The 16391-nt window shown below is 46.7% G+C and overlaps 1 protein-coding gene and 1 long non-coding RNA gene across 2 annotated transcripts; one reads left to right on the forward strand and one right to left on the reverse strand.

Moving 5' to 3' along the window:
- Window positions 1-391: 391 nt before the first annotated feature.
- LOC125513750 (protein ARABIDILLO 1-like) lies at window positions 392-12856 on the forward strand. The gene is made up of 12 exons (XM_048678944.1): window positions 392-2179; window positions 2277-2435; window positions 2523-2603; window positions 2709-2840; window positions 3843-3970; window positions 4090-4177; window positions 4577-4671; window positions 9388-9451; window positions 9753-9928; window positions 11369-11590; window positions 11696-11780; window positions 12221-12856. Exons 1-12 carry the CDS (start codon window positions 770-772, stop codon window positions 12395-12397), a joined length of 2817 nt encoding a protein of 938 aa, XP_048534901.1. The 5' UTR covers window positions 392-769; the 3' UTR covers window positions 12398-12856.
- Window positions 12857-13509: 653 nt separating this feature from the next.
- LOC125513759 lies at window positions 13510-15899 on the reverse strand. Its single transcript, XR_007286124.1, has 2 exons — window positions 15435-15899; window positions 13510-14787 (listed from the first exon to the last, which is right to left on the reverse strand). It is a non-coding gene; the product is annotated as an uncharacterized LOC125513759 (long non-coding RNA).
- Window positions 15900-16391: the final 492 nt, after the last annotated feature.

Here is a 16391-nt window from a genome sequence, read left to right on the forward strand (position 1 = left end):
ATCTAAATGTAACTACCAAAAAAAAAGATGTTTACACGAATTTCATGTAAAATCAATGATATAGGATTTAGATGTGCAATACTTAGCACACATCTATATTGTGCTTTATCCAAACTGTAATTTAAATTTAGAGAGGGAGTACTCTAGTAGAGATACACCTATGGTCGTGCCAGCGCTCTGTACTCCACCATGGCGTGGTGATGGCGCGGCCGTGTGGCGGTGGCGGGTATTTTCTTTTTCTTTTTCTTTTTCAAACAGGCGTGCATATCTACCCGAACGTTTTTTCTATCCGAATAGGTGTGTGTATCCGGAGGCCCAAAATACGCCTACGCAGCTACGCACGCGCGTATCCGCGTACGATATATATACGGCCCCGGCATCCTCCTCCACTCCCCTTTTCCTTCCCTGTCACCGCACGGCAGGAGACATACATACAGAGGCGGGCGGGGGGAGGAGGGAGGAAAGGGGAGGGAACCACCCCGTCCGAGCCGACTTTGGATCCACCCACCTCCCGACGACGATCCGGTCGCGAATCGGAGCTGCCGCCAGCTCCCCTCCCCCCCTGCTCCGCTCGCCGAACGGACCTGTTACTTCTACTCGGATCCCTGAGCTGGTCCGGTTGGCCTGATACGCGCGCCGAAGCTCGATCTCGCGCCGGGAGGCCTGCCGATTGCTGATTCGGGGCCGGATTTGGGTGCCGGGCGTGTCGTGGCGTGCGGGTGAGGCGGGCGGAAGCTAGGGTTCCGGCGGGTGCGCGCGCGCCGGCGAGATGACGACCCGGCGGGTGAGGCGGCGCACGTGCAGGGACAAGGGGAAGGGGAAGGAGGTTGTGGAGGAGGGGCGGGCGGTGGAGGCCGGCTCATCGCCGCCGCGGGACTGGGTGCCGGCGGGGGATGGGGATGGGGGCGGCGAGGCGGTGGCCGGCGAGGCCGTGGACTGGACGCTGCTTCCGGATGACACCGTGCTGCAGCTGTTTGGCCGGCTGAGCTACCGCGACCGCGCCAGCTTGGGGGCGACCTGCCAGACCTGGAGGGGGCTCGGGTCGTCGCCGTGCCTGTGGAGCACGCTCGACCTCCGCGCGCACCGTTGCGACGCTGAGGTCGCCTCGTCGCTGGCCTCGCGGTGCGGGGGCCTGCAGCGGCTGCGGCTGCGGGGTCATGAGGCGGCTGTGGCGGTGGCCTCCGCCCTCGGCGCCCGCGACCTCCGAGAGGTGGTGGCCGAAGGCTGCAGGGGACTCACTGACGCCACTCTTGCAGTCCTGGCCGCTCGACACGAGGCGCTGGAGAGCCTCCAGATCGGTCCAGACCCCCTTGAGCGCATCTCCAGCGACGCCCTCCGCCATGTCGCTCTTTGCTGCTCCCGCCTCCGTCGCCTCCACCTCTCGGGTCTCCGTGAAGCTGACTCTGATGCCATAGGAGCGCTGGCGCGCTACTGCCCCCTCCTTGAGGACGTTGCCTTGCTCGACTGCGGCACTGTAGATGAGGCTGCCCTTGGTGACATCCACTCCCTCCGATTCCTCTCCATAGCAGGATGCTACAACGTGAAATGGGCTACAGCATCCGCCTCATGGGCCCAGCTTCCCTTGCTAGTCGCCGTCGACGTCTCCCGCACTGATGTCTCTCCAAATGCTGTCGCTCGTCTAATCTCCCACTCCAAAACCCTCGAGCTTATATGTGCTCTTAACTGCAAATTTGTCGAAGAGGAACAAGCACACAGTCCCACTGCATTTAGCAACTCCAAGGGCAAGCTTGTGCTTACCATTACATGCCCCATTTTTAAATCACTCGCTTCACTGTTTCCTGCCGAGGCTGTGGAGGAGCACGGCGTGTTCAATGAGTGTAATTGGAGGAACAAAAGGAAAATACTTGGTGTCATGATGAACTGGCTCGAGTGGATCCTATCACAGTCGCTTCTTCGGATTGCGGAGTGCAATCCATATGGCATGGATGACTTCTGGTTGCAGCAGGGCACATCAATGCTGCTGAGCCTGGTGAAGAGCTCACAGGAGGATGTGCAGGAGCGTGCAGCTACAACAATTGCTACATTTGTGGTTATTGACGATGAAACTGCGAATGTGGATGCTGCAAGGTCGGAGGCGGTAATGCGGGATGGAGGCATTCCACTTCTGCTGGACCTTGCAAGGTGCTCAAGGGTGAGTGCTCAGTCTGAAGCAGCAAAGGTAATAAATTATTTGGCCGAACTCATGGGTTCTCAGTATTTGTTTTCTATACTATTCTGGTATATCATTTAGTCCCATTGGTTATGTCTCTGTTCAGGCTATTGCCAACCTATCGGTGAATGCGAAGGTTGCAAAGGTGGTTGCAGATGAAGGAGGTATCGCCATTTTCACTAATTTGGCTAAGTCGACGAATCGACTTGTTGCTGAAGAAGCTGCTGGTGGCCTTTGGAACCTCTCCGTGGGTGAGGAGCACAAGGTTGTTATTGTCTAAATGCTGATTCTTATTGCTTGCTTTGATGTCCGTATCACTCGTGCTAATAATTGATTGGTTTCTCATTTTCAGGCGGCTATTGCGGCAGCTGGTGGTATCAAGGCTTTGGTTGATCTTATATTTCGTTGGCCTGCTGGGACTGATGGAGTTCTTGTATGGAACTTTTAACTTCACATTTTCAGCAACTTCCAACTATACCTGCTGATATGCTCCCAACCATCCTTTTTGTGACTTTGCTCTACCCCTTTTTTCTATTAGGAACGTGCTGCTGGTGCGCTTGCAAACCTAGCTGCTGATGACAAGTGCAGCTTGGAAGTTGCAAAGGCTGGTGGTGTCCATGCTTTGGTTACACTTGCTCGATCATGTAAACTTGAGGGCGTCCTAGAACAGGTAAGCTGCATTGTGTCTTCATGCTTGTCCAGTTTTGTTCTATACGTATAAACCAGTAAAATTTTATGCTATATCTCCTAAATCGTCAACCAATACTACACATTCCGCAGAACAGACACATTTTACGATGTAGGAAAAACATGAGTAAAGAACATTCTCCCTCTGTAAAGAAATATAAGTTCATATCACTAAAGTAGTGATCTAAACGCTCTTATATTACTTTACGGAGGGAGTACAAGTTTTCATCTTCAATGCTCCATACTTTTACATACCATCTGCAGCTTATTTCTTGCCTATTGAACTTTTGCCCTGCAATATATGCACCATTTCGATCATTTATAGTGCATCTTCCAGGTACCAATGCAAACATTTCTTGCATGGATAGCTACAATTTTATCGTGCTTGTCCAAGAGCACTCTTATGACACGTCCCATGCAAATTTTACAACTCGTGTTCCCATCAAGAAACAGAAGTCTGTAACCTGTGGTACTGAACCCGTGTCTGATATTCCCTCAAAAAAAAACAAAAAGAGAAACCATGTCTGATATGCCGACTAGCTTCATACCATTTAGGTGTAAGTAGAAAACACACTTTAATATAACATTTTAAATCTTTTAAACCTGCTCGAAACCATTTTGCTTTAGAGAGCAGCCCGGTGCACATAGCTCCCGCTTGCGCAGGGTCAGGGGAAGGGTCCGGCCACTTTGGGTCTATAGTACGCAGCTTTTCCCTACATTTCTGCAAGAGGCTGTTTCCAGGACTTGAACCCGTGACCTCATGGTCACAAGGCAACAGCTTTACCGCTGCACCAAGGCTCCCCTCTTCACCTACATTTTGCTAAGGCATTTTGCTTTAGAGCTACTCAAAATATCTGTTTATAAAATAGTAGCAGTTCTCCGCTTCATCTTAAGCTCTAGAAGTAAATGCCTTGTATACATATTTTGTCCTCTTTATGTTCACCCCTGTTTTGTTATTTGCTAATGCTATGTTTGTTATGCATAGGCGGCAAGGGCTCTAGCCAACTTAGCTGCACATGGAGATAACAACAACAATAATGCAGCTGTAGGTCAGGAAGCAGGGGCTCTTGAGGCATTAGTGCAACTAACATGTTCTCAAAACGAGGGTGTAAGGTATAGTTCTAATTGACATGCTTTCACTTTTATGGTTTAAAGTTGTAATATTAGCTTTCCTTAATGTATACCACATAGATCTGAGGTAATATTGTGCTTTTTATTTAAAATTCAATCAGGCAAGAGGCTGCTGGTGCTTTGTGGAACCTATCATTTGATGACAGGAATCGTGAAGCTATTGCTGCTGCGGGGGGTGTTGAAGCATTGGTAATACCTTTTATCTTATCAACCAAACTGTCTTACGCTTTGCATTCTTTGACCAATATTACCTGTTAGGTTCTCCATCTAAATTTACATGATCTCTCTGAATAGGTTTGTGCTCAATGGATTAGTGTGAAATACAAAAGTTCAAGTATAATAGTTTTCATTCAAAGAAGGCTGAAGTTATTGTGGAGCAATTTAGTTAGAACTGTGTGTCATGAACTCTTAGTATTTAGGGGCAGACATTTAACTAGCAAGCGTGTAACTTCCTCTGAGGAATCATTTATTATGCTGCTAGCCAGGACTCGAAAATGTTTCTTTGGGAATTACTGTGTCACCCGTCTTTTCTTAAGCCTACTTAATAGGGGAGCTGTCTTTTTCACGTATATGGCATTCGTATTTTAGGTTTCACTTGCACAACAATGTCTGAATGCTTCGGAAGGCCTTCAGGAGAGAGCTGCTGGCGCATTATGGGGACTATCTGTCTCAGAATCGAACAGGTAACTTACTATACTAGTATACTACTCCCTCCGTCCGGAAATACTTGTCTTAGGAATGGTTGTATCTAGACTTATTTTAGTTATAGATACATCCATTTTATCCATTTCTAGGACAAGTATTTCCGGACGGAGGGAGTATCTAGTTGTTACGATACTCTCACTAGTGATCTGTGGAAGTACTCGCAACACTGCTGCTTATGCATTTTTCTGCTCGAGTTTATATATTCGGCAAATTTTCGAAGTTCACTGAAAGGTCTTACTACTTACTGCCAGTTATTCCATGGTGTCTGCTATTTAAGACATAATGATCCTTGCAGATAACTTCTTACCATCAAAGAGTCTGCCTACCTTTATTCACTAAACTTGCACCACATACCAACTTCCTCTATTTTTAGGAGTGCGTTTGTGATAGTTGCATATGAGATGGACATGTTGATCGGAAATAAATCTTAATGGAAATTCCAATGTACTGATGGAAGTGATAAATGGCTGTAGTGTCAATCAAGAAAAGGAAGTCTAGTCAATACTTTAGGGTGTGTTTGGTTGGGGTGTGTTTGGTTGAGGAACCAACTGTCACGGAATGGAATGGTTCCATTCCAGAGGAACGGGTCGGTTCCATTCCTGTGTTTGGTAGGTGCAAAATAGTAGAATGGGTTGGTTCCATTCCAGTGTTTGGTTCGGAAGAATGGAATGAAAAATGGAATAACAGAAATTCAAAAATTCGGCAGCATTTCATTTGAATTTTCAAGAAAAACAACATAATAATATATATTGACATAAAACACAATTTTCAGCAACAATATCATAAGGTAGCAAGTTCATTTGGCACATCCAAAAGCAATCAGCCAGTACATGTCTGTCACATACAAATAATCAAAGCAAAGTGCTCCCCTAGCCATCCTTTTTCTTTTGCTCATCTTGACCATCTACAATGATACATCTACAAGGTGCTCCCCTAGCCATCCTTTTTCTTTTGCTCATCTTGACCATCTACAATGATACATGCTATAAAAAATATGCCTACCAATTACTTCTAACCATGGATCTAGACAACAATATATGGAAGAAATTGAGGAAGAACATTGCACACACAGAAACATAGATCCGTTCATCAATCCAATGTGAGCATCAGCATGTATATACAGAGAAGGGAATGGAACTGTACCTTGCCTTCGCTGCTACTTGCTAGCCGCCCTGCTAGGTCGCCGCCGCTGCCTGCTAGGTCGCCACTGCCGCCTGCTAGGTTGCCGCCGCGCCGCCGCCTGCTAGGTCGCCGCTGCCACTGCCTTCTAGGTCGCTGCCAAGCCCCTGATGCGCGCCATTGCAGACGAGAGATGACGGGGAGGAGAGGGAAGCCGGCGCTGGAGAGGTGCGGGAGGGGCGGGGCTGAGAGAGGTGCGGGAGGGTGGCAGATCGAGAGGGAGGGAGAGATGCGGGAGGGTGGCGGCGCTGAGAAGGCAGTCGGGAGAGGATAGGGCTTGGGTTCGTGCGAGGGGAACGACCGAACGAAGCCCGTTCCCTGTCGTCCGCTCGAATCGGAGGTATGCCTCGGTTCCGCATATAGAGCGAATATGCTCTTTTCTGGGACCGGTGGGTTCTGATTCGATCTGCTAACTAAACGTGGGAATAGGCTCTCGGGACGGGACGGATCCATGCCATTCCATCCGGTGACAGCAACTGAACACACCCTTGAGGAACCAAATGGAATGGAATGGAATGGTTCCATTCCAGTAGAATGGATCGGTTCCGTTCCTGTGTTTGGTTTCAGTCACCAAGTGGAATGGAATGGTTCCGTTCTTGCATTTGGCTAGAGAGATGAAACGAGATGAATTTGATTCAGCCAGAAGGTTTTAAAGTTCTTAAGATACATTTGTTACACTGTTAGAACTGCCAAATAACCTTCGGATTATTAGTTGCTCAAGAAACATGGCTGAACAAGTCATGAGCACCTAAAACAAGAAAAATAAATCCAAGTATGAATGGTTGGCCATCTCAGTAACAACTACTCAACTCCACAACTACACATTTATGTCAGTGTAAGCGTACTGACGGGAAAAGGATCATAACACACAAGCATCTACAAATCTTATAAGCTGATCCATAGGAATTGTTGTAGTAACCATCCAAACAAAATCTGAAAGGAATTCAAAAACTGCTCATTCAACATTCTTAATTCTGTTTAACACCTTATTATTTGGATTCAGAAACACAAACTAAAATAGACAAAGATCAAGAAAATCGAGAGGGTTTCCCCGTGCTCCATCGTGACCCTGTCATATGCATGTCCCAGCCAAGCTTGGCTTCCTTCAACAGGAGCTCGCCGCTCCCATCCATGTTGCTACCACTTGCCGCTGGTCTTCTCGATCCCCTTGCCGATTATGACCTAATTGTGTGCACATCTCAGCCCAGCTCGGCGTCCTTCGATAGGAGCAGCCGCCGTATCCCGCCGTAGTAGCCGCCGTAGCCGCTCGCCTGCCTTACTGCTGCTTGCCCAAAGCGCCTACTGCTAGCCCGCCACCCCTTCTCCTCTTGGTCTACCACGCCATGAGGAAGAGACGAGGGAGAGGTGGTGCCGTTCATGAGGGAGAGGCTGGCGCCGATTGATCGAGAGGCAAGAGAGACGAGGGAGTGGCAGTGCTGATGGGAATAGGGTTTGGAGTTGGGAGGGAGGTGAGTGAATCGGCGAGGAAGTGAGATGCGTCCTGTTCCACGTGATACCTCTGATTTGGAAGTACGAGTGAGTTCTGGATCTTGGCCGAATATTCGCTTGGTGGGAACTAGTGGTTTCCAGTTCCATTTGTCTACCAAACACAGGAATGAGGCCCAGGTACAGGTCGGACCCATTCCATTCCACTTGGTGACCGAAACCAAACACACCCTAAAAGAAGACCCGTCCTGTACCTGTTAAATTGTTAAATTTGAATCTGTTCAGAATCTGTGACTTCTTTTTGGATAGATCGAAAAAAATAGGTGATTTGGATACAAATGCATTTCTTTAGAACGGGATGAAACAAACAAACATCAACACCATATGTCATACAAAAAAACATTTTTGATTATCACTTGGAGAAACTTCTCATACCTTTATGTTCATGAGCCATCTGTATGCAGGGAGAGTCTTGTGCAGCTCTTCATGCAGTGCATAGTGATCCCTCTAGTTCAAATGTTGTATTGTATTTAACATGAAATTTAAAAACATCCTGCCACCTGTATGCCAAATTTGGAACCTAACAATTCATAAACTAGCCTGCTCCATCTCTCCCTTTGTTCGGCTTGAGTGTACTTTGATATTTACAGTCTGTTCTTCTCCATCTCTTCCGCATGGTAGGCTCCTGCTTGGTAAAGGATCTTGACCAAACTGCTCAAAACATTGCACACATATAAATCTTGCTTGCATGGCATTCGGTCAGAAGATTAACCCTCATCATGATGCAGCCGTGGGAAAAAAGGGAAAATTTTGAACATCTTTGAACTTATCGTTCACACCATCCTTGTCTAGAATACCGGGTTGGCAATCATGCAAACGAGGAATTTACGGCCTTGATGCTAACCTTTTGGTCCACTCCTGGGGCTTCTTGGTTCATCTTCCGTATTCACAGATCTGAGCCTTGAACTCAGAAGTCAGTACGCTCTTGTCGGCCCGCTGCTCCAGTCTCCTGCCTTGCTCACAGATCTTGTCACCTGTGCATATCATGGCCAACGGCCTGCTCGTCCGCCAGCACCGCACGGTGCTTGACCTCGTCTCCATTGACCAGATCCATGTGTGGCTCCCACGTCACCTTGTCTCCACTTAAGATTACAGCTTGAGTAGTACAAAACAGAATACTCTGGAAATCCTACAAATCAAACAGAACACTCCCACGTCACCTTGTCTCCACCTAAGATTTCAGCTTGAGTAGTACCAAACAGAACACTCTGGAAATGCTACAAATCAAAGGCAGAGAGGGCAGGGGACGATGATCTGATCCAACAGGAACTCCATCTTCCTCGGCTACTTGCCCACCCTCACGACCGTCTTTAGCTCGACTGGCACGGTGAGTGGCCTTCTTCTTCCACCGTATGAATCAGGTGGCCCCGTTGCAGTGTTATTATTCCACCCTCTAGCCCCATCTGGAAGCAGCGCTGACAAATCTCGAGCATGGGCCGAAATAAATATCATGTACTCCCTCCGATCCATATTAATTGACGCATACTTAGTACAACTTCGTACTAAAGTTGTACTAAGTGTGCGTCAGTTAATATGGATTGGAGGGAGTACCATGGTCCATCCGTTAGCATGTATCCTGGGCCAACCGTACACCCACCAGATGTCAAACAGGGGCCCTGTGCGTGGGCCCATTGTATACACTGCATGGCCATACATGGCCATCAATACTGGACTTTCTGCACGCTCGTATTTGTTCCGAAAGTAATCTTTTCACAGATCATCATGCCTTGTACGGTGGCCCAGTCTTGTTTCTTAATCGGTCTAATATTAGACTTGTTGCAGTAAGAAGAAAAGGAAATAATTATTTTCTAGTATTTGTATAAATAAAACAAAAAAAGTGTTTTCAGGAATCTGCATCTTATCTCTTTCTTCTGTTAATCTTTGATGTTTTTTGTGCCATAACGGAGGGGTTTGACTTCTAACTTTATAAGACTTTTCTTACATCAGCTTTTAGCTATTCATTCATCATTCGACATAGTTGGTCATAACTTTTGCATTACGATTGTCAGCATCGCAATTGGACAGGAGGGTGGCGTTGCACCATTGCTCACAATGGCACAGTCAGAGGTTGAAGTAAGTTTCCCTTATACTTAAGATTTCATGCCTGGATGCGTACAGTTACTAAAGAGCTTCAATTGTTTTCTTCCTCATGACCTGATCTATGCCCTTCTGTTTGGCAGTAGGTAACACATCTGTAGATTATCTGCTCGTTAACAGTTTGGTTTCAAATAAATTAGACATTTTCTTTATGAGGGCCCTTGATTTCCTGTTGACTTTTACCCCTACTCTATTGCCTAGGTGATTATGTAGTTCATGTCTACAGTTGCTACATATTGTTATTTACTCCGGACCTGATGACTCACTATTGCTGCAGGATGTTCATGAGACAGCTGCAGGGGCATTGTGGAATCTTGCTTTCTATTCCAGCAATGCTCACCGTATAGTTGAAGAAGGTGGGGTGCCTATACTTGTGCACCTTTGCTCATCATCAGGGTCAAAGATGGCTCGGTTCATGTCTGCGCTAGCCCTTGCCTATATGTTTGATGGAAGGTACACTTTTTGTGAAACTGACCATTCTTGTTTGTTTTTCGATATTAATATCTGGCCTTACGTTTAGAGTTACACAAAGACTGCAAGCAAGTTAACAATATGCAATCCTGCTATATTATTGATTTTATCATGTAGCGTTAGCTTCAAAATTCGGTTCATCTAATTGATCATGATGTACTTCTCGTAGAGTGAACTAAACAGTTGACACCATGCTTCCTGGCTTTGATGAAAATCAGTTATTCCAATAACTTTGATAGCAGCTTCTGGGTTACATACAAATTTTGTACCACCTCCATTTCATACTAGTAGGTGTATTATGATTTGTTCAGATAAGGGTTTGACCAACATTTTATGTCCCAAACCCTTGTCTTAATGAATCGTAGTAAGCCTTATATTGTGAAACTGAGAGAGTATATAAGTGGTTTTGAAGTACTCCTTCCGTTCCTAAATATAAGTCTTTTTAGAGATTCCAACATGGACTACATACGGAACAAAATGAGTGAATCTACACTCTAAACTACGTCTATATACATTCGTATGTAGACCATATTAAAATCTCTAAAAAGACTTATATTTAGGAACAGAGGGAGTAGTTGGAGATTTCAATTATGTTGCCCATGCCAGCGGAATATTTGTCATCAATAAGCCAGTTTTGTAGTTTCTATAATTTCATTGTTAACATCTAGAGAGCACAGTGGGTCAGTGTTAATTGTTCTTAAGTTTTCTGATTAATAAATCAGAAATGATCTTATGTATTGTGTGCAGTTGTGTGGTACTGTATTATGGTTATCATGAGTATCGCTTGGTTTCCAGGGTCATGCTGCCTAGGTTATTGGCTTACTGCATTGTTCGTTGTCATAGTTGCTTACTGCATTGTTCGTTGTCATAGTTAGTCTAGGTGACTTATTAAGCCTTATGTGCATCATTGTTTGACAGTGCAAGTGAAACAGAAGCACTGCATCTTCGTATTCCATGATGTAGAATGAAGTTATGAGAAATTAAACACAATTGTCATTTCTGTTTATTAGTTTATTGTAGATCAACATATTGTTGGCATAAAGTACTGTTGCCTTAGGCTGTACGAGATAAATATTTTTCTTTTTGGACTCAGAATTTTGTGCGTTAGTATTTGTATACGGGTCTGAATATATTTTTACTTGGAAGGTCAGCTAGCTATAGAAGCTTAGACACGGTTTGCCATGGTTCGCTAGTCTCTTTTAGGATGTTCAATTGCTGCATGTATTCCTTAAGTAATTACTCCCTCTAAAGAAATATAAGATCGTTTAGATTCACTCTGTAGTGATCTAAACGATCTTATATTTCTTTACAGAGAGAGGATACTGTAAGCTGGTTGGCAGAAATTTGGTATTTATTGCTGATGCACAAGATTATCTTATCAAGGAAATTTCATGTCATAATCTGAAATATGTGATCTGACAGAATGGATGAGGCCGCCATTGTTGGGACATCATCTGAGGGCAGTTCCAAAGGTGTTAACGTCGAGGGAGCTAGAAGAATGGCTTTGAAGCATATAGAGATCTTTGTGTTGACGTTTTCAGATCCACAGGTGTTCTCTATGGCTGCAGCTTCCTCAGCACCAGCAGCGCTATCTCAGGTTGCCGAAGCAGTGTTCATACAAGAAGCTGGACACCTGAGATGCAGGTTTGGCTTTACATTTCGTGTTTATTTCGTTCATCTTATTTGAATCTTCCATCATAATTTGAATGCATTTGGTGAACATAGTTCTAATACCTTTACTTCCTCCAGTGGTGCTGAGATAGGTAGATTTATTGCCATGCTTCGGAATCCTACGCCAGTTCTTCGTGCGTGTGCTGCATTTGCCCTTCTTCAGGTTTGTTTTCCTTAACATCTAATGCTAGTCGTCCCTGCCTTATTTTTTCCATTGGAGTTGCCATGATTGGACACCTGGGCGAGACAGCGCACCAGGCCAATTTTTGTTTACCTTTGGACATCATGCGTCTAACGATGTCCCATCTTGCAATTAGTTCCTACTCCCATAGTTACAAGAATTATTTTCCATTTTGATCATGCTTAAAACCGGTTACTTCGTCTATATTCTTGATCACTTGCTTCTCCTTTCACTGGTAAATAGGGAAGATGAACTGAAATTGTTTCCTGTTCGTTCAAAGGGACCAGGCCTAATCTCTATCTGTCTAAAAAAGTTATCTACATCTTTGTTTCTGTTTTGGCTGATGCAAACCGATCTTAGTTTTCTGGTAACAGTGTTTCTCCTATGATCTGACGAGAGATACTCTTCAAAATGCTATGCAGTTCTCAATCCCGGGAGGTCGACATGCAACACACCATGCGGACCTTCTGCAAAATGTTGGAGCGGCTCGGGTCTTGCGTGCAGCGGCGGCAGCAACATCAGCTTCCATTGAGGCCAAAGTGTTCGCCAGAATTGTCCTTAGGAATCTGGAACACCATCAGGCAGGGACTTCAACCTGAAAACGCAATGGCGAGCACAAGCGCGACTAATTCTCCAACAGGGCATAACTTCTAACCTTTGGCCCCAGAATGGATGCAAACTCGCGGTTAAGTTGTCGCTGGCATTTGAAGCTGCCACGCAAGCTGTGACCTTGGAACTTCCACCTTGAGGAGAACTGTCAGAAGAGATGTACTTCGTATGAACGTTCAACCGATGGTCAGCAGCTGTTGAGTGTGCAATTTTCCTGTTGTTTTTCTGATGTGTAAAAGTAACTTAAAAGTGTTAGAGTTAGCATTGGCAGGACGTAGAGAACTTTTATGGTATATAGAAAGTTAAGAGTGTTTGTTATCTGTTGATTTAATTTAACAAGGTGAGTGGCAGCGGGTGACATTGTTAGGCTGTTCCACCTGTCGCATACGTGTAAAACTTTGTAGATGCATACTGCTTTGTTATATGAACGTCCCGTGGATATGTGTTTCTGTGCTTTGTGCAAATTAAACGAGCCGTTAATTTAGTAGAGATCTATTTTTACTAACCTCTCAAACAGTCTATACATTTAGGCCCATACCCAACAAATATCTATACAAATGATCCTACTCTCTTTGTTTCAAAATAGATGATCCAACTTTGTACTAACTTTGTACATAGTATAAAGTGCTGCAAACGAAAAAATTGATATATGTTTTGATTCATTTACAGCTGAGGCAACCGCAGTTCGGTTTGGCATGAATCTTGCTCGTACAGTTGGATGCAGTAAAATTGATATCAATTCCGACAACATTGAGGTCATCGAAGCTCTTAAAGACGGAAATTCTTCTTTGGTTGCTAGCGCTATTTTTGACGATTGTTATTTCATGTCATTAGATTTTAATCATGTTGTTTATGATCATTGTAATAGAAAAGCTAACTAGGTAGCTCATGAAATGGCGAGATTAGCTAAATTTTCTACGCTTGGTTTTTGGATGGATACTGTCCCTGATGCGGTCATTCCTTTGCTTGTAAATGATGCCACTGTTTTGATGATTGAGTAAGAGATATTATTTATCAAAAAAATAAATTAGGTCATTTATTTTGGAACGGAAAGAGTACTACTTATTACAAATGAATAAAACCTGAGTTAAAAAAAACCTTGGGAGACGGTAGAACCTCCAACTTACACTCACCATCCAGTCCATAGAATTGCTGACAGAAACACCACATGCCTAATGGACAACACAACACGGGATTGATCACACTACATCATTATCATCTATCTCCCATACACTACATCATTATCATCTATCTGCCATACTCAATCCTTGTAACAACCCCCGAGAAGGATCATGAGATGGAGGCAGCAGAATGCCACCAACAACATGTACTTGCAGATTGACAAGGCTGTACGGGTAACACGGCGACTTCCTGAATCGCCCTCGAAGCGAATACAATCGGTCTTGTAGTCAAGCAGCTCCGTGAAAGAAAAGATTGCGACAACGCAAGCGTACAAGCATACTATGGTGGCAAACACAAAGAGCACACGCAGAGTCAACCTCTTCCAGAAAGGGAAACGGGCCATACCGGTCTTGGGTTTGGCGGCGTCGGCGGTCTTCTTTGCAGCCTCGGCGTCTTTCTTGGCAGCCCGAGTCGCATCGGCCTTCCGCTTCACCTCGTCCTTTGCTTCCTTGAGATCCTTGTCAATGAGGTTGAGCTCCTTGTCGGCCTTTGCAGCTGTATCCTCGGCCTGAGTTGCCGCCTTAGCCGCCTCGTCGGCAGCCATCTCCAAGTCCTCGATCTTCTTCTGCGAGGCAACATCGTCGCCGGCAGGGTTGGCCTTGGCTTGGGCCAAGTTCTCATCGGCAGCTTGGGCAACTCTGATTGCATCATTAGCTTCGGATCTGGTGATCTTTTTGGCATCAAGGGCGTTGTCTTAGGCGGCGCGCATCTCCGCGACGACGCGCTTGGCGTCCGCTTCGGCCTGGACAGCCTTTGCTTCGGCATTTGAGGCGACCGCAGAAGCATTAGCTGCGAGAGTGCGAACAACGGCAGCCTGCGCGGCAGCGGCGGGATCGGCCTCGCGTTGCTCTTGCTCTTCTTCTTGGGCACGGGCATCAACGATGATTTTGACAAGATAAATGATGCAAGCTGCGAGGGCCATTGCGATGGCAAGAAAAGTGACATCAAAAGCCAGATTCTTGTAGTGATGGGCCACTTGTTTGGCGTCGCATATTACGGATGTAGCGTTGAGGCTGCGGAGTGTCTCGATCACCGATGATGGATCCGACACGCTGTTGCCAATGAGAAACAGGCTCGTAATGCCGCCGATGAACGCCAACATCTTAACCAGAAGATCTTGAAAAGATCCGAGCATCTTGAACACGCGTATCTTGATCAGAAGATCCCGGAAAGATCCCATCTTGGCTAACAACTGTTTCTGAAGAGGAAAATCATCGAGAGGAAACGAGTAGCAGTTAGTGGCCTGGCATGAACAAGATTAAGATAAACAACAAGGAGATCATCCAGAAATCACCACACAAGATGAAAACATCCACAAGAGCCGACCTGTCTCGGTCGCGCGCGTGCAAACGCTCGAGCAGGAGCCCGTGCTCGACTCGGGCGCGGCACAACATGGCGAGGAGCGGCGACAGGAGCTGTGTGGGCACGGCGCGGCTTGCGGGAGAGCTGCGGTACGTGCGCGGGCACGCACGCATGTGTGGGTGAGCGCGGGCAAGCAGAGGGCTGCGGGGCACTCGAGCTCGAGCGTTGCTCGGCTCGGGGCCATGTAAAAAGAGCGGGCGAGGAAGAGAAGATGGGGCATGCGAGACGAGGCAGTGCAAGGCACGCGGGCGAGGCGGGCGTGCTGCTGCGCATGGTGTGGGTGTGCGGCGAGGCGCGGCAAGCGCGTGTGTGCATGAGGAGGCGCGGATGCTGAGTGTGTGCGTGTGCGCGAATGAGGCAGGGCAACGAGTTTGAGCTCGCTGCCATGGTCGTCCAGGGCGGCCCTGGCCTCGGGCACGATGGGATCGGCGGCTACAGCGACGGAATTGAATCAGAGAGGGGCTGGGAGGAGCGGCTGCTCACCTAGGTCCCGTAGGAAAATACGAGGCGGCTGGAGACGCGACGGAGAGGACTCGAGGACGCGCTGATCGTGGTGAAGCTCGGCTCCGTGAAGAAGACGAAGCAGGGGAGGTAGACAGGGCGCTGAACTTGGCGATCCGGCTCGGGGAGGACGCGAAACGGAGTCGCGGCGGCGTCGCGATACGCGTGGAGGAAGAAGGAGTCGGCGGAGAGCTTGCTACGCCGGAGGAGAGCCCTGGCTCCTCCCGGCCATGGCGTCGGGCTTGGGGGATGAGGCGCGGTGGAACTGGCTGCTTACCTGGCGGCGGCGCGAGGAGGAAGAGAGGAGGAGGGGCGAACCCTAGGACGAAGCGTGGGGGTTTAATAGGAGGAGCGGGCGCGGTGCCGTGGCCATGGTGGCCATGTGTGCTCCTCGCCGAGAGTTACTGTGAGAGAGAGATGTGATGGAGGTGGAAGAAAAGTTGCACGGTGGGGGCATGACAAGTGGGGCCGGTCCAGTGCATGACAGGAATTTACCAGGGAGGAGAGAGCGAGTGGTCCAGGTGGGTTGGGCTCCGGCTGGGCTGGGCTCAGGTAAGGTTTTCTTCCTGTTTTAATTTCTTCTTCTTTTCTGTTTTCAACATACACAGAATTAGAAGAAAACTAACAGGGGGTTTAGGCGAAGGATCTGAGAGATAAAAAAATATCCACACAGTCCTGGAAAAGCGCAATATTTAATAAAAATGCTCTGGTAATTTTTAGAGACTACAAATTCAAACAAGTTTGAAAATAATTCAAGATTGAATAAATCCTTAGCTGAACCAAAGCACTTCCAAATGATCTTAAAACAGGAGGAGGTGGTCTTGGCATGAACTAGGATTTATAGGGAAATATTGAACATTTTTTTGGAAAAGGAAAATGTCACTTGCAATAATTAGAGAAAGAGGAAGGAAGCTAACGAAGGGTTTGAGCACTTGATCA

Source organism: Triticum urartu, chromosome 1 (assembly GCF_003073215.2).
Source record: "Triticum urartu cultivar G1812 chromosome 1, Tu2.1, whole genome shotgun sequence".
NCBI classification, from domain to species: domain Eukaryota; kingdom Viridiplantae; phylum Streptophyta; class Magnoliopsida; order Poales; family Poaceae; genus Triticum; species Triticum urartu.